Source organism: Lichenostomus cassidix, chromosome 3 (assembly GCF_008360975.1).
Source record: "Lichenostomus cassidix isolate B80296 chromosome 3, HeHo_3.0, whole genome shotgun sequence".
NCBI lineage: Eukaryota > Metazoa > Chordata > Aves > Passeriformes > Meliphagidae > Lichenostomus > Lichenostomus cassidix.
In genome coordinates, this window is record NC_139483.1 from 46687684 (window position 1) to 46705475 (window position 17792).

Here is a 17792-nt window from a genome sequence, read left to right on the forward strand (position 1 = left end):
GAAAAATTAATAAAAGCCACTGTTAAAGTAGTGAATTATATTCTCAGAGTAAGCAATGCAGATGAAAAATGTTACCTCATCATGTGTATATCTGTAATCTGCCTTCTTTGACTTCAGGTCCCATAATACCACTGTTCCAGATTCAAAGCCAATCAGAAGCTGCATTAATAAGAAGATACATTAATTCTTTATAAGGAAAAGCAAATTGATACCATTTGCAATGCCTGTAGTTCTTACAGCATAAGATACACAGCATAACACTACACGTAGTAACTGCAAGTAGTTATAAAAACAAAAATTATAGAGGTGAAGGCATCATTGATAGAAAGGTTTACTTTGTACTTATCATTCCCCTAATGTTGCAGCAAATACCATGGACATTCTTGCAAAATTAGAAAAAAAATGAAAGCATCCTTCTGAAGATTCCTTGGAAATAATTTTGAGTTCCATAAAGGTCAACATTAAACCTTGCAATGTGTATTCCATCCTGGGTGAAAATGGGGAGTGTTGGAAAAGAGAACTTTATTGTGCATTTTTCTCACTGAAATTAATTCCACTTAAATTTGCTGGAAGAATACAATATCTCCCCTGAAGTTCTCAGTAAGAGTTTACTGTCTATAAAGAAACTAAGAACTATGAGTTTTCTCCACATGTTAATCACAATTGAGATAACTGGCTCAAGGAATACCAGAAACATTATTTGTTCACTGAAGAAAAGCTAGATAACTTAACCTAGATAATTTCCCAAATAATCTTTTTGCAAGAAACAACATTAAACCTTTTCTGCAGGGAGGGAAGACTCAAATTGCTCATAATAGTTTGTCTAACACATTGCTGAGTATCTAAATGTTTTGCTCTCCTATCTTAAGTGCTACTTCTCTTAATGGAAAAAGAAAAAAAACCAAGACCAACATAAGGTAGCAGTAACAATCTATTGCCATACTTAGAGGTTTTGCCTGGACAACGTATTCAGCATGTTAAGATTTTCAAGGTGTACAGTTGTTTCCAGTAAAAAAAAAAAACAGCTCTCCTAATAGCTTGCAAATGAAATATTTCATCTTTTTCAGTGCTATACAGCACTAAAATACCATAAATATTAGACATGTTTGGCCTAATAAAAGTGAATATTCAATTTTCCCATTAATGTTATGCATATTATTATTTTAAATTATCCTGCCTATCATATGCCATATTTTATAATTTTTCTATTTTAACTTAAAACATTAGAAAAACCACTGTGATTAGAAAGCTAAAACCATGAACAAATTTTAAAAGTGAGTACATGGTGGGGTTTTACAACTGCACAGGGTTTTTTTCAGCAATGTATTTCTTATGAGAAATCAGAAAAGTGTAAGGTCAGATTTCAAAAACTGATCAACAGCCTGATCAATAAAACCAATAATGTTTAAACTTTAATTGACAATAATTAGATATGGGGTCAAATACATCAAAACAGATCCTTTGTGTTTTCTGAAATTACAATAGCTTCATTGCATTCATGTTCAGAGCCCATAAGCCTAGAATGTGATTCAAACCTAATTCTGCAGAGAAACCCATTAGTTATGCACTTACTGCAGCAAGCTTCAAACTACTCACTAAATTTGCTGCTGGACTGGAACCTCAGGTGTCTAGGATACAAGCTGGTAACTAGCTACAACTTTCAAACCACTGCTAAGACAATAGTATCATTCCCTCTCTCCAAATTAACTTTCTAGTGACATGAAAAACACAAAGTAGACCAAAAAATATTTCTGCTGCATATGTAGAACACTAGTAAGCAAAATGGTATGTCACAGGACAAAGACTCCTGTCTTCCAAGGGCTTCAAGAACACATATGGTAAAACCTTTGTCAAGATGAACAGATGATTATGGTAATACTGTCTCATAAGAATGAAGAGACAAGTCTAATACCTAGATCTTGCTCACATATTTTGGTTGAGTTTACTTTTCTGAAATACCTTCCTGTTCTGTAGGCCAGTTTAATTAGCAGACAGCACCTAGTGATTACAATAAATTGCCTAAAATGTGAGTATGAGCTAGATGTCAAATTCCAAAAAAACCCCTGTCTCAGATTAGTTAATCTAAAGAAAAAGTACATGGTATTCTATATAAATATGCTATATAAATAAGCATTTTAAAGTTGTGAAAGAAAACCCAAGAGCATTATAAGGTGGAATTAATTTCCATCACACTTTCAGCACTCTAGTTATGATTGGTGGTATTTTGGTAACACCCTAATTTTTATCGCCATAAGTAAAATTCTTTGCTTTTATTTCCAAAAGTTTTACATCTAAGCATTTTAATCTGTGTCTTTAAATGTTTCTGATTACAAGATGAATTTTTCCAGTAATTTGTCCTACAGTCATGTCTGTACCTTTCTTTGTATTACTTTCAGGGCCTAAAACCTTCGTTGTCCTCATATACTCAACCCTTCCTTAAACACCAGTGGTATCTATACTTAAGAAAGTCATGCTTTGAAAATAATATATTGGAGAGTCTTAAAACATATCCTACCTTTCCTTCATCCATTGGATTGTCACTAATATGGACAACAGGTCCTGGGTGAGATTTGGATGACCTAAAAAAGAAATATTTCCATTAAAAAAAATTGTCCCATGCCCTAAAGGGCATCTCAAAATGATTGGAAGCAACACAAATTCTGCAGATACAGACTCCACATAAGCCAGCTGTGACATTTCAAAATGGAGTTACTTTTACCTCAAGCCCATGAATACTGTGCCTATTTGTAGACACTTAGTTTCTGTCTTAAGGAAAGAATTATTTACTGCCTATCAACAAAAGGATTACCAGTAGCTTTAAAAATTTTATCTTAACATCTGTTGTTACAGAATTGATAGTGTTGGATAAAATGCTTACATTTACACTGGAAAACAGGTTTTGCCATTTTTCATACACTGCCCAAGATGGCCACTGCTACAATAACACAGAATTAACACTTTATGTTGATTTCTCACTGTTGAAGAATGTTGAAGATGAATAAAGAGCTGTGTTTGCTTCAAAACCCTTTGGCAAGTGATGGATTTCATGTGTTTTTGAAATTAGATACACTGGGAACGAAACACTAGCACAGAACAGCAGCACACAACTACATCTTTTCCCCCACAAACCACTATATTTGTACATACATTTTTAACATTAAAAAAGGAGGTGCAGTGACAATATCTATAAAATGTATTTTGCCCTTGGAATAGACTCATTTAATCTGCATTTCAGAAAGTAACTCAGAATACATCAGGCCTCTTAAAAAGTTTTCAACTCAGAATACATCAGGCCTCTTAAAAAAATGCATTATCTTTACATTTTGGTCTTTGGCCCCAAATTGTAGAAGTGACATGTTTGTCCAAGTACCCAAGTACCAGCCACACCATATTTTAATATATATTACTTTTTCTTCTATTTTATCCCCACGTGGAGTGACTTTTACATCTACTTCTATATTGTCTGTTTTTTCTATTTCCATGTCCACTCCAGAAACTATGATCAAATATTGCTAATAGGCAGAAATATATATTAACACTTCACATTCATGAAAATAAAAAGCATTTACATGACTATGTACTTTGATAGTGTATTTAGTGCAGTAAGATGAATATGGAGACCACTCTGGAGAATAATGACATTCCTGCAACTGATGTTAACAACATCTGGGACACTCCTATTCCCTCCCCTCCACAGACAACACTTGGTTACACTCACAGTTCAATGGCTTTATTCCACATGATGACATAGCCTGAGAGAGTAAATGATTCCACATTGACAATGTGAATATTTCCTCTTTCGGTGCCCACGTATAGCCATTTGCTTTGGAAAGGCAGATGACAAAAAGTTATCCTGAAAGAGAAAGCCACCAAAAGGGAATTAAATAAATGACTTTTTGATATCCCACACTGCAAGGTCTACGCTACCAAAAGGTAGAAAAAAGGCAACAGGCAAACAGGAAAATATAAGGCAAGTTTGAGGTAAAGTAGAAAAGCCAGTACATGACCAAAGTAAGAGAAGAGCAGACAATGTAGAACCTTAGGCTAAACAAAAAAATAGAAAGGTATTCTAAAACTCATAAATCACTCAAATAAAAAAAAAAATTACAGTTACCTTTGAAATATTGAATGTATTTGATCAAGATTGCTGTCACATCAGACTTAAAATACAATATTCCTATAGTCTATAAATCTCCCTTTGGAATCTATCTACCTCCAAGTTTAAAAGAACAGAGGATGTTAGAAGTTGTCATATGCAGATTAAGCTAGTTTCAAGTAAGGAGACAAAGACAAAAGTTAAAACTCAAGAAAAGTAAGCTTACACATAATCCAAATTAACCCCTAAAGAGCAAACCTTAGAACAATCCTAAACAACTATAAAAGTAAGTTTAAAAGCATTTTAAACTTCAGGCTGTTACTTTAATTCAATGATGTTTTAATTTTTTGCCTTACAGTTTTTTCTTCTGCTAGAAGAGAGTACCTGCACAAAACCCAACAGCTAACAATTGTATGTACCAGAACTCCTCTTTGACCGTAGCTTTTGCACAAATACTAGTATTTGAAAACCTGATTATTTCTGCCCCCTTGAGTCTTGATTATTGTTGACTAATTCATCAAGATAAGGAAACAATGTCTGTAAGAACTGACAGAAGGCTAGCTAGAAATTGGAGTATAGAAACTTTCTGGAAACTCTAAACCATTTTAATCTGACAGGGTCTGACATTGAAAGAAATTGCCAAATTACTTAGCCATCAAACTTGGGCTTTCAGAAATGCCTCGGTGATAAGGTAAAACAATTATTCAATAAGAATTTGTTCTGTTGACTCTAATCCTTAGCTTTACAATTTTTTTCGTTCTTGTTTTCTCCCAGTTGGGTTGCTTATTGCCAAATCCACACATCACTTCACAAGCCTATTAAGTATTTATGCAAAGAACAGATTTAGATCCTTTGCATTAGATGCTGTATATGCACAGTTACTTGAGCTGAAAGGAAAGTCTAACAGCAGCAAAGCAATAAATTGCTGTAGCTGAAGAGATGTTAGGTTTCAAAAGTTAAGGCTTCTGTAGTGATACTACCTGGATTCAGAAGTGTACCATTTTGGGGTGGTTTTCACTTATTTTTCCCTAATTAGGAAATGCAGTTTGCTCAAGCAACTATTTGATCTATCTGCTTTCCAACTCCATTTCTTGTCCTTGAACATTTATGCCAGATGGCTGCACTAACTTTTTGCATTGACGTTTGACAGAAAAAAGATCCTATATAGATGACTTAAAATGCTCTCCCCACCCACTGAACTTTATAGAGGTTGTAACACATTTAACTAAGCACACTAATCTGCAAACACCACAGGTTGAACACTTGTGTTTGCCCAACATCCTTGAAAAAAAATTTAATGGAACCTTTAATCACATACACAAAATTGGTACACATTCTTCTTAGGCAGGCAGTTACTTTATATAAAGATCCAGCATAATCATAAACCTTCAGCACTCTGCAACACCACAGATGCTTCTTGTGCCAGCACTCCACATGCCAGAAGCAGCTGGCAACCAGATCAGTTGGATCCAAAATCATGGTCTAGCAGCCAGAAAAAATAATCAGGAGCAGGGTTGTAGGCTTGTCTTGATTAGTAAGTTAATGTTGTTAATTATAATTGTCCTACACTTTCATTATGAAAACAAAATCTTTCTTGCGTCATTTGAAGTGAGCAAAAATAAAAGCTGGGACTTCAGCTTTGACTGCTATAGCCCAAGGGTAACATTTAAAGAAGTGCCCAGCTCCTCAATATTCTTGATACTCTTCTTGAATATGCAGGCATATTCAATTTACTGTCTCCTTTGTGCAACTGAGATTAATTTGGTCAAGAGTTAGCAAACAATGAAGTGATTCCATGTCAATAGTAAAAGAACAGAACAAGTAGCTTCACAAAATATTTACAATCTCTCAAAGGCAGGAGGTTGAAACTACTTCAAAATTGTAAAGTGTAGGCACATAACAGGGTTCCTAATCTTATTCTTCAAAGTATTTTACCTTTCTTCAACAATCAGTCTTGTATAACTTTTCTATAAGCTAAAAAATATTCCTAGAACATTTATATGTCACAGAACAACTAGTTAAATCCTAAAGGAATGGCATGCTGATCCTGCTGTAAGAATCAACATTTCTTCTTGAATGTAGTAAATGTTACTCCATTTGCAAATAATAAACATATTTACTATTTTTTTCCTCAATAGAAAAACTATGTTTTCCAACTTTCAGAAACACAATTACATTTTGACTGAATGACTCATTTCAGATAGCTGCATTTATTTTAGCAATTTACAGAATAGTATTTCCAACATTAAAGTTCATGCACTGAGCTCCTCTCCTCACTGATGAAGGCTTCACCTGAGTATATTTTAAATAACTTTGGAAGCGTTCCAGCCTTCTTAAAACCTAAAAATCAGTGAAGCTATGACCATCTGAATGGCCAGCAGCCTTTGTTTGCTCTGCTCATAATTGCACTGATGACTGAAGGGATTCAAACACCTCTTGAAGGATGGAAACAAAAGGTTAGAGTTTTCTTTGTACTGAAGCAGTACTTGCTTATTTGACACTTGGCCATGGAGAGCATGGGGTTTTTTTCTGAAAAATGCAGATTTTTCTTTCAGAAACCTATATTATGCCACAAGATTAGACTATACTTCATCCATAATGTATTTTAAGATCAACGGAAGCAGAATTTGCCATATAATGCTCTAGCTATTTCTACAACTCAAGCACACTTCCCCCTCTCTCCCTACCCACAAAGAGATATATACATAAAAGTGGAAAATAAAATCAATTGTTGGGAAAAAATCAAAAAGACTACAGATGAAAAGATTTTGTACAAGTCTTTCTTGCACACAAACCCCAACTGCCTGAAAACAATGTCACAGTCAAAAGCAGACTACCATACTTTTCTCCTGTATAGCAAGCCATTTTGCCCAAAAATACTAAAATAGAAGCATCTGTGATTTAAAATAGTCCAGTTTTGTGCATCTAAAGAGACAGCCTGGGATTGTCTGAGCCAGCAATCACAGAAAGCAGGCTTTTGCAGGCAGTTCTTTCATGGCACAACAGATTCCTCATGTTGTCTCCAAGGCAGTTTGAGCTCCCTCAGTAAGAGTAGTACATTTTGTGAAACAGAACAAACTTTTAATATAAACCAGTACTGGGCACAGCATGTCATTTCAAATATTTCACTTTCCCAAATCTTCACAAAGAGAAAGATCCCTTTATAGAAAAAAAAAAATTGCTTTAAGGAGATTTTTTTTTTTCAATGTGAAATCTACAGTAAGATTTTAGTATAAACTAACATCACCACTAAAGTGAGGTACTGTTATACAAGCCCAAAGCAGTCAGGGAAGTTTTAAATTCTAATGATTCTAATGTAGCTGTAATTTACTTTAAGCACAAAATCTTCCTCTTCTAAGCATACATATTTGCAAAGTCACTCCTTCTTCACCCTCCCCCCGCCCCCCAAAAAACAAAGCAAATCCAAAACTTTTCTTTCTTGCAAAATGAATTTGTAAGAGCTGAACCAATAGTTGAAAAAAACAAAATTATATACAGAAAACCAAGTGGCACATCTGCAGGGAAAAAAATGATAAAATATTTACTGTTCATATTCTAATTAAAATATAATTTAGGATATTGCTTATGGGAGAGTCCTAGCAATGACAGGAGAATCTTCAATAAGTTGCTTGTAAACCTGCTGAAAGGATTGCCTTTCTTAACTGCAGACCTTTACTGTTAATCTGTCAAACCTATTTTAAAAAAATCTTAATTTTGCTGTTTCACAACATACGTTAAAACTATTAATATACCAAGTGAAAATATTCCCTACAGGAATTTAGTTAGTGCAATATCAAAGAACACAACTTATTAAATTAATACATAAGTCAAATAATTCGTTTAAGTGGAAATATTAAGGAAAAATGGCAGGCCGTTAACTTGACTGTATTACCATGACAGCAGAAATCCTTCTAAATTAATCTCTACCTTTTCCTAGTCTACTGCATTATGAAGCATTATACATTCTTCAGAATTTTTCACTGCTTTAACAAAGCACAGTGACAAATACTTTGAAGTATGACAAACACTGATAACAGGTTTTATTGTTAAGTCACTAAAACATTTCTAGTGCCTCAGGCTATCATTATAGGTCGGCAGTTACTGTAAGTACATCAGCTGCTCAGATCATTATTGTATAGACAAAATAAGAGCAAAAGATTAAGCTATCGAAGCTGTGTTCTGCAACCTTTATCCTCAACCTTTCACATATCAGATAGCACCATGTAAAATTCAGAAGCTGAGAAGTTTAATTTTGATGTTAGTGTAGACTCCACATCCATGGACTCTTGTCAAAGTCTTCCATGGGCTTAAAAAGTCAAAAGGCAGTATCAAATGGCATGCTGATGGAAGCAAGCAGTGAGTGGCTTTGATACTGCCTGACTGCTGCAAAAGGGTCTTTTTCCACATCTGATAACTTCACTAAGTTTAAAACACCTACCAGTACAAAAAAGGCCTCAAAGACCAGAAGGTATATGCAGAGGAAGAAATCCTCTTCAATGCATCCCAAAATTGTCCCACCAAAAGACCATGTGGGTAAATGCAGTACACCATAGGAACTGAACCAGGTACTTCAATTCCATTTATATCATATAAGGGCACTTCCCCCATTATATTCACTTGAATGGCTGCCTCTTAAGGCAGCTGAGAACCATTTATGTTCAGTATCTGAGTTGAGACAGACACAAGCGGTGTCAAGATGGAGTAAGCAGGTGTCAGAGCAAGATACTTAAATAGCTTGGGATGACACAAAACGTAACCAGACCATTGGCATGTCAGACATACCAAAAGGAGTTCACATATATGTAGTGCAAGGCATTTCACCAGTGGTAAGAAAGTCTCAGATTTTTTGGGTGTTTTGTGTGATTTTCTTCAATTCTGAAAAATTCTCTCTGTTGCCTCAAAGGGAATGTGGGAAGTCACAAACTCTAATGGAAGAAAAAAAAATGACCACAGGAGACAGAAAAATTATGCTTATCACTGATGGAGAAGTTTGTAATTTAAGCAGAACTTAAAGACTAGAAGTCAAATTCTGATCCAAGAATGTGACACTGAACATTATAAGCCTCCTACCACTGCAAAAGTCAGTGTGAAAGAAAAAAAATAGCTAAGAGGGCAACTGAGGCAATTTAAAAACCAGTTCTCAGAAATTTAAAATTTCTGAGTGACAGGAATCACCATTTTTGTTCTGCCTCAGTGCTAAAGGCAGCAGAAGACAATTGATACAACTGCAGTTCCATCAACCACGCTGACATGTGGCACTCTGCATGCAAGCACGGCCTCAAGGAAACACTTTTCAAATGAATCTGATCCTTGTGAAAGAAACATTCACATATATGGCAATTCCAGACAGTCAAGAAGTCCATTTTCTTCTGCTAGTTTCTTGAAACAGGATCAAACTCCTTTAATTACATCCCCTACTGAATCACCACTGAGTTAAGATTTTTAGCTCACTAAGTAAAAGGCTTTACATGACACCATCAAGGCAAGCAGACCTAGTGATCATTTCCTCTCATTCTGAAGAAAGTCACTTCAAAAAGTGTGAAAAAAAGAAAATAAATCCCAAACAAAAAACTTAGTTATGTGTGAAAAATGAACCAAAACCCCATAAACAATGTCTATCATCACGTGCTCTCACAGACAGGAAAACCTGTATGTCCTTCTGCTATCCACAAAGTGGCAGAATTGGTCAGTTTATAAATTCAAGGTGAAAGAAAACTCCCAAGCTTGCCTAAGCACAGGCTGAGTACAAATTTACAGTATCTAACAAAGTAACATATGTGTCAATAGAAGTTTAAATTCTTATTATTATGAAGTAAATACAAGTGGGATTTTCCACTGTCTGTAGACAGTGTTCCAAACATAATGCTTAAGTTGCTGTTTACAGCAGGATACAAAGCCAAAGACATTTTAAGCATAATTTTGTAACTCTGAATTATGCAGTTTCATGTTGAGAAAAACTATTTAAATCCCACAGCACAGAAGCTGACATATTAAAAATTAAACTGCTATCAATGCATTCAGAGATTGATATGCAGAGCACTCACATGAAACACTCACTTCTATTTTTATTCCATTCTTGCTTTGTGACATACCATGAAGAAAAACTTTCTTTTGGCATTAGAACAGGGAATGTCAGCTCAGGAAGGATGTAAATCTTGGATAATGAAACAAACTTTTCGTATTTGTGTACAAAGCTGGTTTGCTTGGCTGGCAAAGGGTCCTCAAATTTGTCATCCCATGCTACTTTTTCTGTTTTTTTTCAATCAAGTTAGTCTGTTACTCCATCCTCTCAAACAGGATCTGTGAAAGTCTCTGGCTGGTTAGTGATGCATGTTTGACCCTTCACACCTTAGATCAGCACCAAGTTTAACAGTTCCTGCATGGCATGAAACTAAAGCCAGATTAGGTGTCTGTCTGATCTATCTATTTCACAACATGCTTTCAATATTTACTCTATTAAGATGTGTTAACTACACTTATTTCAGAGGTAGCCTAGTGTAACATTTATGTTTACTACTAAGTGAAAGCAAATTTGACATGAATCTTGCATGACTTTTTAGACAGAGCTGTTAAAAGGCTGTGCCTGAAGCCTACAGAATTCATTAATAAGTCATAGCCTTATTTGATTTTTTAATTAATTTTTTTTAAACATCGTTAAAGGACATTTTTCAAGACTGAGAAAATCCTTTCACCTGGGCACCTAACTGCTACAGTTACCTTTCTATGCTACAGACAACCTTTTAGCTCAACTCTAAACCTTATACATAAAATTGTTATTTAGAAACAAAATCTGAATAAAATTTGCCTGTGACATGATAAAGTTCAGCTCCTGTTAAACAGGACACAAATACTGCTTTTCTGCAATGTCAAAACACTTCCAGGTGAACCAAATCAATTATACAATTTCAAACCTTGGCCTCTACAGAAACCTAGAGCAAACACTGATGCCACTAGAACCATTGCTTCAGTCATATAATAAGATTTCCAAGATATTTAATCTCCCTTTACAAACTGACAAATTACCATTAGAGAAGACAGTTATAAACCTGTGTTGCAGTATACAAAATACTTTAAATAAATCCTATTTGAGAAGTAAGTTATTATGAACAGATCTTAATCCCACAACATGAAATACTTCAAAAATTTTATTAATTAGGTTTGTAAGAATTTCATGCTTCTGACTTGAGAATGTAGAGTCTAAGAAAAGCTGACTTTAGTCATGATATGGATTATGGTGCTGCATGTCCCAGAACACTGATTTCTCTGACCAGAGAAACACTCATTATGCCCTGGCCTTGATAAACTGCACTTGGACTGAACTCCCCTTGAGCTTATCAGAAACACTGTCTGTTCCCAGGAACTAGCAGGTGTCTAATGAACACCTGTTTTTAACAAACAGTCTTGGAAATTTATTTTTCTCGTTTGAGTAACAACTCAAGTGGAATAATATTTTTGTTGTTGAACTTTGAAAGAAAGTTACCCACTCAAATTGGCCAGGATGGAACATTACTACAACTAAAACCCACTCTCCTGCTACCCTATAAACAGTGGCCCAAAGTGAGACCCTTCTGAGCTCCTGATTATAAGAGGGTAATGTGTACTAAAACCCACTGTCTAACAACCCTATAAACAGCAGTGCACAGTGAGATCCTTTTGAGCTCTCAGTTCCCAGAAGATAAGGAGCTAATGTGTATGCCTCAAACACAGACAACTAGATGGCTGTGGAGACAGTCAAGGACTGTTATTACTAACAGACAAGACTTCTTGGTAAAACCAAGGACTATTGGTATTAACACACCATGAGAAAAAAAAGCTTTGGCTGGAGAAGGAGGCCAGGAGGAGATAGAGAAACACTTTTCCTTTAGAAAGAACACAGTAGAGTACAATGCAAGAGCAGGAATGAGTGGAAAGAAGCGGATGTGGACTATAGGGTGGGATTAAAATCACCAAAGACCCCCAAAGCCCTCTGGCCCATTTCCAAAAAGGCCTGAAAGAACAGACTGTGCATAATTATTATTACATAGAAAGCAAGAAACCCATCTTGCTTTCATCTGGCAGGTGGAGAAATCTGCCCCTAAAAAGGTACTCCCGCAAGCCTGGGCAGCACACCCAGGATCCTGGGCATCTCATCAGGCAGACCAAGGCAGCTGGATCAATGCTGAAACCAGGACTGGCATTCCATCAGCTAAAGAGATCAGCAGCTGTCATTCCAGCAGCCTTCTTTTCTCCTTTCTTTACTTTTCCCTCTCTTTTTCTCTTTTCCTTTAATTCATTCCCCTCTTTAATTTCTCTCTTCCTCTTTCTTTCACTCCTTTTTTTTTTAGTTCATGTCTCCCCCTTTAATTCCCCTGTTCCCTTTCACCCTACCCCTTTATTCCAACACCCACTGCCATGTGGTTATATAGTAGGTCATGGACTAATATGCCCATTTCCATGCCAAGTATGTAATTTAATCAAATAAAACTGTGATTGTTTGCGGACCCTCTGACTTTTGCCATTCCTTTCAACCAATAAGCATTGAATCTTAGGTACTTCCTTCCCCTTAAGGGTGAGCTGTCACAGAGAAGACCCAATTTTATTCAAGAACACACTCCTCAGTAAGCTTAGTTGTTATTATACAGCATAAAACTGATCTAAGAAAAGCCCATTTACTTCAGATTCATATAGCATACTGAAACTATTAGGTATAATGAATTACGAAGAACCAAGGGTTATGAAGGCCCCTATTTGGAATTATTCAACAGTGAATTTTTTTGCAGTTTGAGTTCAATCAAATGATAATGAAATTACACATTATTTTATAAACTACTCAAAAGAAAACAATATTTGAAAACAGTTAACAGTCATCCAGCATGACCTAAGTGGCTATGACAATGTACAGATCTGGCAATCTTAAGTGTTCTGGCTACTTTTATATGTTATCATAATAGATATTTTAAAATTAAAATTGCTAGAAGAATAAGCCCTTGTCTCAAACTGTGCTTACACAACTCATGGTAACTATGGTGCTTTCATTACTTATCTTAGCAAGACAGGATTAGTAACTAATGCAGCCTCTAAAGCAACATCAGTGACCAAGACTCCTTTCTACTCCCCTCAACTCCCTGTGACAGGTTTTGCTACTGGTATCATCACATTTACAGGAAAAGGATAGTTTAAAGCTTTCACTTGGCTTAGCCAAAGATATCCATACATCTAAAACTCTAAGCCAGCTTACAACAGATTTGCACACAATCAATCACCTCCTCAGATACCTGTTTAAAAGCATTACTTAGAAGCCCCTGTTTAAGTGTGGTTTCAGGATACAAATTTTACTAATTTTACACTCACATTTAAGTAGACACACTACAAGCAAAAGAAAAGTCACCAAAAAAAAAAAAAAAGGAAGGGAGAGGTAAAAAATTCAGTTTGGATACACCACTGTATCTCCTACACTTGGACAATCCTCATTAAACTAGTGGTTATAAACTGTATTTCTCTCCATTTGATTTTTATGCTGTGTAAAGGAACACTGCCACTCCTTTGGGGTAAAGAACTTGCCTCACTTAAAAAGGCTTTCTGTTTTCTGTATAACAGTTCAGAATCACAGAATTGTCTGGGCCTGAAGGGGCCTTTAGACATCATCTAGTCCAACCCACCTGTTGTAGGCAGGGACATCTTTCAGTAGATTGTTGATCAAAGCCCCATCCAAACTGTTCTTGAAAACTTCCAGGGATGAGGCATCCACTGCTTTTCTAGGCAAGCAGTTACAGTGTCTCACCACCATCACAGTGAAGAACTTCTTTCAATATCCAATCTAAATCTACCCTCTTTCAGTTTAAAGTCATTAACCCTTGTTCTGTCCCTACAGGCCTTGGTCAGATTTTATGCACAGTGATAACAGAAATAATTTCAAAAGGGCCTTAGAATCACTTAGTCATCTATACAAAAAAAAAACCAAACCCAACCCAGTAATCTGTATTTATGTTGTTCCTGACAAATTTGCTCATAACCTGCTCTTTACAACAAGGTTACCATTTAACCCACCCAGCAGTTTGGTTAGCATTTTGCATGACACTACATTTGAAGGTACTACATAAATATTTAACTTCTTTCTATTGCTACCCACTACTTAAAGCTTATTACCTCCTGCCCTATTCAAAAGACATACAAGTCACAGATCATTCTGCATTCTTGCTAGTATTCTTTGAGCTCCCTAAGCAGTCCATCTCCAATGCATACTGTTCAAAAGCAAGCACAGCATTCCAGCTGAGATTTCACATACACTGGAAAAGAAGGCATACTTCCTAAAAGGGAACGAGTACAGTGCTATTTAAAAAAAGACATGTTTTTAAGAAATTAAATCAACTGACTTTTAGAAATTTCATCTTGAATGTCTCCCTAGCTTCCTTACAATGCTATTACTTGAGTATAAAAAATTTTAGTCAAAACGCTAGTTGTTCGCAGCTACTCTGATATCCACAAGAGCTCTAACACTGTAGAATTCTACTTTGCCATCAAGGGAGAAAAAAATCCAGATAAAAAATTGATCTAGTTTTCCCATTGTCTCGTTGGTGCACACACTTCCTCTTGTTCAAAAATTCCTCTGAAGACATACATTCAAAATATTCTATCCCTTCACACTTTAAAGATACGAAAATTGACGTTCAGCAATGCAATACAGAAAGTAACAGAAAAGGCATCTCATTAGGTCACCAGTGTGTCTATTCACAAGTACTTTGGGTCCTAACAGACTGAAATTCAAATCCAGTTTCAGTTATGTCTTGAACTGCCTTAATAAAATCCAATCTTACAATAGCATGCAGTGTGATGCCAAAGGGCACTGCAATAATAACCAAATCCCTACCGTTCCCGGTTAAATTTGAGTGAATGAAGTATAGCAGGTCTCTTCTGGCGCAAATTCCACAGGTGTAAGGTGTCATCAGCCAAGGCACTCACAAGAGCTCCCTATGAGAAAGAAAAGATTTTAGTCACCTTGTGTTCATAATGCTAGAAACAGTGGAAATACATTACATATTTATTACCAGGATGAAAAAAATCTCTAAAAGCATGTGCATCAACACTGCAGCATGGATAAGCTCTAAGTAGGAGGAATGAGATAACTGATGTGATCACATGCTGTTCAGCTCACTCATATTTGGTTCAGTGCTACACTGAGAGGTGATGGAAAGGAGCTTTCACCAGTGTGTGCTCATCAGTTTCCTCATGCCCATTGCTGTAGAGAAATCAGGCAATGAACTCATCTGCTAATTCCTATGTGCTGACAAAGCTAGTCAGGTCCCGCTAAAAACCTGTCTCTAGCTAGCTCAAGGACTGCACTTCTGTCAGATCTCAGCTCCTACATCCCTAGAAACAGACATCTGAACCTGAAGTGACATTATTCAGTTCATGTCTAAGACAGTAATTCTTTCAAAATAAAATTAACTACCTCCTGAAACTGATAGTACTATTGAAAATGTACTTCACCACTTTGAGAGATAACTTGCAATGTTCAATGACACAAGAAGATATTTCTAGTTCTTGCCTATAGCAAAAGAGTACTCTAGAGACAAATATTTTCAGCAGTTAGTCAAGTATTTTCCAAAACTGAAAGTTAATTTATTTATAATTTTTATTGCTGTTTGCTATTCATGCTACATCACTTACATTAGCTAATTTTAATGCTTTCTTAATGAGAAATTAAAGAAAATATGCTCCATATCTTCTCTGAATTACACATAAATCATTTTACTAACCTCATTAATCAGGAACTGAAGTTGGATTACTGCAGCTCCACTGTCATGTTGACAGTAGCATTCAACTCCTGGCCGACCAAAGCTGGAATTGGTACCATTAAGGAATAATTGTTGCATGTAACAAACAAAACACACAGCATAACCAATATTTTCACTTTCACTAAGACCACATTCACACAGGCTAACATCCTGCTTCTAGCTAGTACACCCAACATATCTAACCACACAGAGCTGAGTGACCACCAAAACAGTAATTTATAAATGCCACAAAGTAACACAAAGAAATTAAAAGGCCTACCTCAGAAAAAAAAAATTACATGTAAAACTGCTTAACTTATAGTGACTTACGGGATTCTGCATCACATAGAACTTGAAGAATGATGAAGCAGTTATTTTAACAATGTTAAATATCAGGTCTAGAATAAAAGGAAGTTAATCTAAATAAGCATCATAAACCAACTATTCATTTTTTCAAATGCCAAAGGATTTTTTTCTCCATTTTAAACATTACTTAAGGATGAAAAGAGCTGAATAATGCAAGGCACATTAAAAAAAAAATCTGCTGTGACAGAGATGAGAAGATCAGTAGTCAAAATATGGAGGAGTCAATGGGAAATTATGTATAATGTAAATTTCCAGGATCTCTGTATCAAGACTTCCTGGATTCACACCAGCTATGAGATAGCAAAAGCTTGCTCATTTTCACTCTCACACATAAACCAGTCCTGTCCTTCCATAATGAATAATGATAGAAGCAGCAGCAGAACAGATTATTTCAGTTCTCCATACTTAACTCATTTATAAGTTGCAAACATTCTGTATTTTAAATGTGGTTATGCACTTCCTTCTGATGCAAAATTAATTTCTCCAGTGTCTGTGAAATCAGGCAGAAACAACAGAGGAATTATGCAAACTGGTCAGTATTTCATCATCACTGTATGCCCAGGGTTTGTGAAGTATGATTTGTCAGGGCTGAACACTTCCTGTTTTAAAGAAACACCTTAACTTCTTTAAAGATGAAAGGAAATAATTCCAAAGCTGTATGCAAAACAGGAATAGATGTACTATTTTCTTCTCTCAGTATATGCTAGAAATTAATAAAACAGTACAATTTTCACCCATTCTGCAAGCTTTTCATTTACAGAGAAATTGCTGAAAAAAACTGAAGTGGATAATATGTGCATTCTCAAAAAATACGTGTATTCATGCTACAGACAGCTGGAAGGCTGAAAAGACTACCAGGCTGAATGCAAATCACAATTCAAACATATCTTCTGCTCAGCCTCTAAGCTGGTGAAATAAAATGTAAGTAGAACAACAGCAGGGACAAGCCTGCTTCAACACACTGCAATATTTTAAGTTTTAAACTTGAATCACATTCTTCTAGACTAATGAATTTGCATAACATAAAGCTAAGTGATGAGATATGCACCACACAGATGTTGAATAATCCAGCAAACTTAATACCTGCTTTTTTCCCGAAACAGAATTAGTAATTTAATTTTGTTCTGCCATGGAAGGACTTAAAGTGTCAGCAAGCCTCACCTGGTTTTTTGGTTTTATTTTACATTCTTATCAATATGGTTTTTTTGCAAAGAAGTCATCTCTATTCCAGTCACAGTTTATAGCTCAAAAAAAAAAAAAAGCGGAGGGGGTGTTGTCTCCATAAATGATACCTTCCTACACAAACTCAGAATACTTTTAATGTAAAATCATTGCTTTTACATTAACTATGGATTGACTACACAAATTGCCAGATTGAAAAAACCCACAAGAAATAAGATAAGTTTCAGAGCTGACTGCCTTCAGCCTCGCTCCTGCATCTGCGTTCACTTGAATTAATAATTATTTGCAGAAGTAGACAAAAACAATTTCCAAATGTGAAATTCAGATGCTTACAGGAATTGAATTTTAAAACTTGCTTATCTGCACTGACACAGGTAGTTTTCTAATAAAAATAT

The 17792-nt window shown here is 35.7% G+C and overlaps 1 protein-coding gene across 11 annotated transcripts in view; it reads right to left on the reverse strand.

The window, feature by feature from the left end:
• The window catches only part of STXBP5 (syntaxin binding protein 5), a 104741-nt gene that overhangs the window by 60949 nt on the left and 26000 nt on the right, over positions 1–17792 (reverse strand). For all 11 annotated transcript variants that reach the window (XM_085055609.1, XM_085055599.1, XM_085055600.1 and 8 more), the window contains exons 3-7: positions 15832–15913; positions 14943–15043; positions 3719–3853; positions 2516–2579; positions 76–159 (exon numbers count right to left, since the gene is read on the reverse strand). In XM_085055609.1, the coding sequence (XP_084911735.1) occupies positions 76–159; positions 2516–2579; positions 3719–3853; positions 14943–15043; positions 15832–15913 (466 nt within the window). The remainder of the gene's footprint in view (positions 1–75; positions 160–2515; positions 2580–3718; positions 3854–14942; positions 15044–15831; positions 15914–17792) is intronic.